This window comes from Carcharhinus amblyrhynchos, chromosome 18 (assembly GCF_965287045.1).
Source record: "Carcharhinus amblyrhynchos chromosome 18, sCarAmb.v2.hapA, whole genome shotgun sequence".
NCBI lineage: Eukaryota > Metazoa > Chordata > Chondrichthyes > Carcharhiniformes > Carcharhinidae > Carcharhinus > Carcharhinus amblyrhynchos.
The window spans coordinates 47460584-47468397 of NC_137341.1; the positions used below are offsets into that span (position 1 = coordinate 47460584).

The 7814-nt window shown below is 45.6% G+C and overlaps 1 protein-coding gene across 1 annotated transcript in view; it reads left to right on the plus strand.

Moving 5' to 3' along the window:
• The window catches only part of clec16a (C-type lectin domain containing 16A), a 246720-nt gene extending 239352 nt beyond the window's left edge, over positions 1-7368 (plus strand). The window contains exon 24 of the mRNA XM_080206958.1: positions 6909-7368. Coding sequence (XP_080063084.1) covers positions 6909-7291 — 383 coding nt within the window. The 3' untranslated portion in view covers positions 7292-7368. The remainder of the gene's footprint in view (positions 1-6908) is intronic.
• Positions 7369-7814: the final 446 nt, after the last annotated feature.

Genomic DNA, 7814 nt, shown 5'->3' on the forward strand with positions numbered 1-7814 from the left:
ATCCTATCTATGTCCTGCTGCAACTTTTGCCATCCTTCCAGATCATCCACAACACCACCGACCTTCGTGTCATCAGCGAACTTACTTACCCATCCCTCCACTTCCTCATCCAGGTCATTTATGAAAATGACAAACAACAAGGGTCCCAGAACAGATCCTTGAGGCACTCCGCTGGTGACTGACCTCCATTCAGAAAAAGCCCCATCCACAACCACTCTCTGCCTTCTGCAGGCAAGCCAGTTCTGGATCCACAAGGCCAAAGGCCCTTGGATCCCATGCCCTCTCACCTTCTCAAGAAGTCTTGCATGGGGGACCTTATCAAACGCCTTGCTGAAGTCCATGTACACTACGTCCACGGCACTTCCTTCGTCAATGTGTTCAGTCACATTATCGAAGAACTCAACTAGGCTTGTAAGGCACGACCTGCCCTTGACAAATCCATGCTGACTATTCCTGATCATGTCAAACCTCTCCAAATGTTCGTAAATCTTGTCCCTCAGAAGCCTCTCCATCAGCTTACCAACCACTGAGGTCAGACTCACCGGTCGGTAATTTCCTGGGCTATCTCTGTTCCCTTTCTTAAAAATAGGAACTACATCCGCAATCCTCCAATCCTCTGGAACCTCTCCCGTCTCCATTGACGACGCAAAGATCATCGCCAGGGGTTCTGCAATCTCTTCCCTCGCCTCCCACAGTATCCTGGGGTACATCCCATCTGGTCCCGGCGACTTATCTACCTTGATAGAATTCAAAAGTTCCAACACATCCTCCTCCTTAATATTCACGTACTCAATCCTTTCCATCTGCTGCAAATCCATAACAAAATCTCCCAGATCGGCTTCCACCGTGAATACTGAGGCGAAGTACTCGTTAAGCACCTCCGCCATTTCTTCTGGTTCCACACAAACCTTTCCCCCCTCACCTTTTATCGGTCCTATCCCTTCTCTTCTTATCCTTTTACCTTTCACATATTTATAGAAGGCCTTGGGATTCTCCTTAATCTTACTCGCCAAGGTCTTCTCATGACCCCTTCTGGCTCTCCTAATTTCCCTTTTAAGTTCCCTCCTACAGTCCTTATACTCCTCAAGATCTTTAACATCTCCTAATTCCCTGAACCTCTTGTACACCTTCCTTTTCTTCCTGACTAGGTTCAACACATCCTTTGTGCACCACGGTTCCCTCGACCCACCAAAACCCCCTCGTCTCATCGGAACGTTGTCATTCAGAGCTCCAGACACACATTCCTTGAATATCTGCCACCTTCCTTCGGTACTTTTCCCTAAGAACGCCTCCTTCCAGTTTATTTGTCCAAGTAACTTCCTGACTTCTTCGTATCTCCCCTTACCCCAGACAAACACCTTCCTAGCCTGCCTGATCCTATCTCGTTCCAACGCAATTGTGAAGGAGATAGAATTATGGTCACCATATCCAAGATGCTCTCCTACCGAAAGATCCGTCACCTGCCCTGGTTCATTCGCCAGTACCAGGTCAAGTACAGCCTCTCCCCTCGTAGGCTTGTCCACATACTGCGTCAGGAAACCCTCCTGAACACACCTAACAAACTCCTCCCCATCTATACCCCTTACCCTAGGGATATTCCAGTCGATGTTTGGGAAATTGAAGTCTCCCATCACGACAACTCTGTTATTAAAACATCTCTCCAGAATCTGTTTCCCTATTTGCACTTCAACTTCCCTGTCACTATTGGGCGGCCTATAGATTACACCCAGCAAAGTTTTTGACCCTTTGCTGTTCCTAACTTCCACCCACAGAGATTCTGTAGACAATCCCTCCACGACATCCTCTTTCTCTGTAGCCATGACACTATCCCTGATCAACAGTGCCACGCCACCACCCCTTCTGCCACCCTCCCTGTCCTTCCTGAAGCACCTGAAGCCTGGCACCTGAAGTACCCAGTCCTGTCCCTGAGACATCCAAGTCTCCGTAATGGCCACCACATCACAATCCCAAACAGCTATCCACGCCCTAAGCTCATCTACCTTATTCACTATACTCCTTGCATTAAAATATATACACTTCAGCCCCTCAGTCTGGGCATTTCCCATCTCCACCACCTGTCTAACCTCCCTCGCATACTGCCTGCGGTCCTCCCCTACCTGGGAGCGAACCTCCTCCGTCCCAGTTTCCCCAACACAGTTCCCTCCCCCCATCCTTTCTAGTTTAAAGTCCCCCCGGTAGCCTTAGCCAGTCTTCCCGCCAAGATACTAGTCCCCCTGGTATTTAAGTGCCACCCGTCCCTACTATAGAGGTCCCACCTACCCCTAAAGAGGTCCCAGTGATCTAGGAACCGAAATCCCTGCCCTCTACACCAGTCCCTCAGCCACGCATTCACCCTCCACCTCATTTCATTTCTTCCCTCATTCTCCCTTGGCACAGGCAGCAATCCTGAGATTACTACCTTCGCTTTTCTCTTCCTCAGCTGCCTACCCAGTTCCCTATAGTCCTTTTTCACAAGTGCCTCCCTCTTCTTACCTACATCAGTAGTACCTATATGTACTACTACCTCCGGTTCCTCACCCTCCCCTTTCAGGATGTCTGGGACCCGCCCAGAGACATCCTGGATCCCAGCCCCAGGGAGACAAACCACCATCCGCGACTCCCTTCTACGTCCACAAAAACGCCTGTCTGCGCCCCTCACTGTGGAGTCCCCTATTAATACTACCTTTCTGCTTCCCTTTTTGATTTTTTGGCTCACTGGCTCAGCTCCAGAGAGCTGGCCATCGCTTCCTCCCTCAGATGAGCTGTCCCCCCCAGTAGTACTCAGGCCAGAGTACTTATTTTGAAGGGGGACATCCACCGGAGTGCTCCCCATCACCCGTGTTTTCCCCTTCCTAATGGTAACCCAAGTGCCCTCATCCCGTTGCCCTGGTGTGACTACCTGCTGGTAGCTCCTTTCTATAACGTCCTCACTCTCCCTAACTAGCCGAAGGTCCTCGAGCTGCATTTGCAGCTCCTTAACCTGGTTTCGTAGGGCCTGCAACTCCACACACCGAGCACAGGTGTGGATGTCTGGCAGGCCAGGAGCCTCCAAGACCTCCCACATGTTGCATTGGCAACAACATACAGGTCTCACACTCATATTTACCCCTTATAGCAACCCAAAGGGAAAAAGGAAAAAAAAACTTACAACTTACCTTATCTCTTTGGCCCTGTGAGCCAAAGCACTTACAGCACACACAAATACAAAAGCAGTCTTACCAGCTCTCAGACAGAGCCCCTCTCTCTCTCTCTCTTTTTTTTTTAGGTTAGGGGAGGGGGGAGGGCTGGGATACTCTACCCGTGTAGAGTATCGGGAAACCCCTCCGGTCTAACATATCTAACAAACTGGCCCCAACAGCTTGCTGTGGTAGAGAATTCCACAGGGTCATAACTGTGAGTGAAGAAGTTCTTCCTCATTTCAGTCCTGAATGGAAGGTCATTGATGAAAAGAGGATGGGTGGAATCTGGATGCCATTTAAATTTGGTGCCCAGACCTTTGCCTCAATGACGCAACAGCGAGGCCGGTGACTTCCTGCCCGCTCCCATATCTTACGATTGACCGGGACCCTCGCCTCTGTATATTTGATTGGCTGGCCAGTGTATGATTATGCATGTCCAGCCCTGCCACCTCTGATCAAATGTGCCACACACTTCATCAGGAAGAAGGAGGTTCTGCTTGATATTTCTCTTTGTGAGTGCGAATTTATAACCACAGGCCACCATTTCAGAATAAGACTGCAATGAGGAGTTCCTTCTGAGTGTCATCAATATTCGGAATTCTTTCCATTGATAATGGACTTTGAATTATCGAATGTATTCGAGGTAAGTTGGGCAGATTTTTGATCTGCAGCGGATGTGTAGGGGACAGACAGGAAAGTTGAGTTTAGAACCCAATCAGATTGATCATCTTAATAAATGGCAGAGCAGGCTCGAGGGGCTGAGTGGCCTATGTCTGCTCTCTTTCCTGTGTTCTAGTAGCATCCAAAGCAGTTTGTGATTCATAATTTCAAGCATTTTAACTCTTGAAACTAGAGAGCTTGTTCTATGCATTGGGGAATAAAACTTATACTGGATTTTAGCTGTGATTAATAGGCAGATCAAAAGTTAGCAGAATTTTTAAAGATGGGAATGAACACTGAATGACATTAAGATACTACACATGTCTAACAAAAAGATTCAAGGCCTTGTTATTGGGTTTAGTGTTTATCTGAACTGAATTTGTGCTGATTACACTGGCTATTTTGGATATTTGTAGATGCAAAGGAAGTACTATGCATTGTCTGCTAATGAGAATTGAGACATTTTCAATGACTTCTTATTTGCTCCCTAACTCTGAGGCCTGACAGAAAAGTAGAATGGGGCATCTTCTGTTTTGCTATGTTGTCAAAATTCACTCCAGATTGATCACTTGTTCAACCATTCGTGGAGAAAGGACTGTTCCCTTAGCCAGATTTGAACTAGACTATATAAGATAAAACCCTATTGGATCTGGCTCAGTGTCTGAGCCAGAAACTCCACTTCATTCCATATATCCAACCTAGATTTTTCAGTAAGTGTCTGTGTGCTAACCTGGTGTTGTGAGACTACTTCTTGTGCTTGACATCCAAACATAATGCCTAAGCTCAGGTAATGCCATTACCTGCCATGAGGTAGACATGCCAGTGTTGGACTTTAGTAAGAAGTTGCTACCAAATAAACCTGTTGGACATTAATCTGGTATTTGCTACCAAACTACCTGCCACACCAGCTTCGTTAGTTGATGGTTTTGCAATGCTCTTTCTGGTCGTGTTGTTTGATCCAAGTTTTTTTTTGTTTATATCCAGTTCAATTCAGAGTGAGACATTCCTGATCCAAGGTGATGAGACAGGCTCCCCACTTCCTGTCTTGGGTTTGATCTACATGATCCAAGCTGATTGGAGCAGGCATTGCACTTCTCCAAGGCTTGGTCTCATTTGCATCATAGCCAAAAGGCCGAGATGTCGCTTTTAAAAAAATGCTTCAAATGAAGCCTCAGTGTAATCTCATGACTTCAACCAAATCCAGGGTGTCAAAATAACACTTGATCTTAGCCAAAGTTGTTCTATCTAAAGGTGTCTTGCCTTGGGGGCATACAAAATGAAGAAATGTAATAGTTGCCTCATCCCTCCCAGCTGGAGGAAGACTGCAGTGGAAAGGGAAGTTCCTTAAACTTAATTAATGTTTTGCTTACCTAACACCTTTCTGCTTCACTGGTGCTCTTTGACCCCAAGGATTGTCACTATTTGGAATGCTGAAACGTGCACGGAATCTCGCTAATGTTCTTTAAGAACATAAGAAATAGAAGCAGGAGTAGGCCATCTAGCCCCTTGAGCCTGCCCCGCCATTCAATAAGATCATGGCTGATCGGTCGTGGCTCAGTTCCACATTCCCGCCCTCTCCCCATAACCCTTAATCCCCTTGCCTATCAAAAACCTATCAACCCGCGTCTTAAAAATATTTAGCGAGGCAGCCTTCACCACTTCAACGGGCAGAGAATTCCAGAGATTCACCACCCTTTGAGTGAAGAAGTTCCTCCTCAACTCCATTCTTAAACCCCCCCCCCCGTATCCTGAGGCTGTACCCTCTAGTCCTACTGTCCTTTCTGAGCGGGAAGAGTCTCTCCACCTCTATCCTATCCCTCCCATTCAACATCTTATACGTCTCAATGAGATCTCCCCTCATTCTTCTAAACTCTAACGAGTACAAGCCTAGTTTATTCAGCCTCTCCTCATAGCTCAATCCCCTCAACTCCGGTATCAGCCTAGTAAACCTCCTCTGCACTCCCTCCAAGGCCAAAATATCCTTGCGCAAGTGCGGCGACCAAAACTGCACACACTACTCCAGCTGCGGCCTCACCAGTGCCCTATACAGCTGCAGCAAGAAGCTATAATTGTTCAGCAATTATAGCTTCCCCCAGCCAATTGAACACAACCACAGAAACATGATAGCCTGTTTAGCCTTAAGCTGTTTGCAGCACATAAAACAATTACAGTGTACACTTTGAATAGTTCTCTTGTTAAAATGCTTCACATTTTCAGGACAGTGTGTCATGTGTTGTGGAATACCAGATGCAAATTCAATCACTTGCTCTGTAGATTTTCTCTTCTCTGCTGTGCTACAGTGGAGATAAAGCAAGTGGAAGGAAGCCAGACTGAGGGAGGAGGGATCATTGTCAGACCATTCTTGTGTGCTTGGCAGCAGCAGCATATGGCAACTGGATTGGGAGATTTGGGACTGAAAAGAGGAGGGGAAAGTAGAGGGAATTCATACTTGCATAGGAAAATAAAGCCACATTTTTGTTACACTAAGGTCCTGGACTCGCATTCACATATTGCTTGAATAAGTCATCTTCATGTTTCACCCAACCTCTGTACTTCTGCTTTTCTACGTTGTCCGTTGGTTATTTTCTTTCTTCTGCCTTGCTGTCATTAATTTTGCTTTTTTTAATCTTGCAGGAACATTCAATGCGAGTGTAAAATGAAGCCTTTTGAGATTAGGTCAAATGTTAATCATAAATTTGCTTAAGTTACCTGTCAACTGAAAACTTTAGGAATAGAATTAGCGATTGGTTAAGGAACTGGACATTTGAATATGAAGGATGTAAATGTGCTTGTTTTTAAAAAAATTTTGATGTTGTTGTTGCCCTTTGGTGTTGCTTTGTCCCCAGAAGTTCTTAAAATTCATCTTTGCTGAATATGCTGCATATATTTGCAGTTCCAGGATTTCCAAATTAAGATTTGTGTCTTCTAATAAATTAGAAAAAGAATCTATAGTTCAGAAGTAGTTACAAGTCTTGAATGGTGTATTCTTGAAAAGGACTGTTATGCACATGTTAAGTTGGAATTTTGCTGAATGAAAATGAGCTAGAAACTCTCTCTCTTTGATAATAGATGGATCCGACATTCAAGAGCAGTCCCATTTGACTTTTCCAGATGAAGTGGAGTTTGTCAATGAAGCCCATTCTTCGCCACCTCCAGCAGAGAGTGGCCCAAGCAGAGACTATCTGCCCAGCAGTACTGAACCTGGAGTGACTACCCTGGCACCAAGTCTGACTCCAGCCCACCAACCCACCATATCCCTCATTTCCGACGACAGCACAGATGCACTGAGCGTGGAGTCACTAACACTTCTACCACCTACTGACGCGCAGCAAATCCGGAGCGTGAGCACTTTAACCCAGCCATCCACCATCTCCAACGGGATAAGAGACAAAGACGCTAAAGACAATGAAGAGCCTGAAGAAACTGAGCCAACGGCAAATCCCTCACAATGAGTGCATTTGTTCCAGCTGGGTTTATGTAGTGTGGGGCAAGCTTGTAAAGCAAGGAAATTAAACTTAGTCTTAATACAGCTGAACAGAGAAGCTTCTTGATCTGTGCGGCCCAATGAAGTAGAATAATTCCTTGCAAATTTCTGTAGATTCTGAAATGAGAAAACCTTGCTCCTATGGTTGCTACGGAGTTACAGCAGACACTGAGAAAGCGACGCTATGTACATTTGTCTTTTACTACTGAAGCCTAGTTAAGCACTGTCACTGACTCTGACTCAGTAGGGTAAGACGACAGTTCTATCTGCCCTGTTCGAATATGTACAGCCCAGGCCTGTGTTTTTTCCACCATGTACATTATATTACTATATTCACTCAAAACATATCTGTCTAGATGAAATATTTTATGAGGTTACAGTTTGGAAATTTAGCTTTGTTTTACCACTTTACCCCACCTGAATAATGGTGTTCATTAAAATCCATTAGTTTAGTAGATTGAACAAAACAAAACTTGACGGCCATCGCAGCT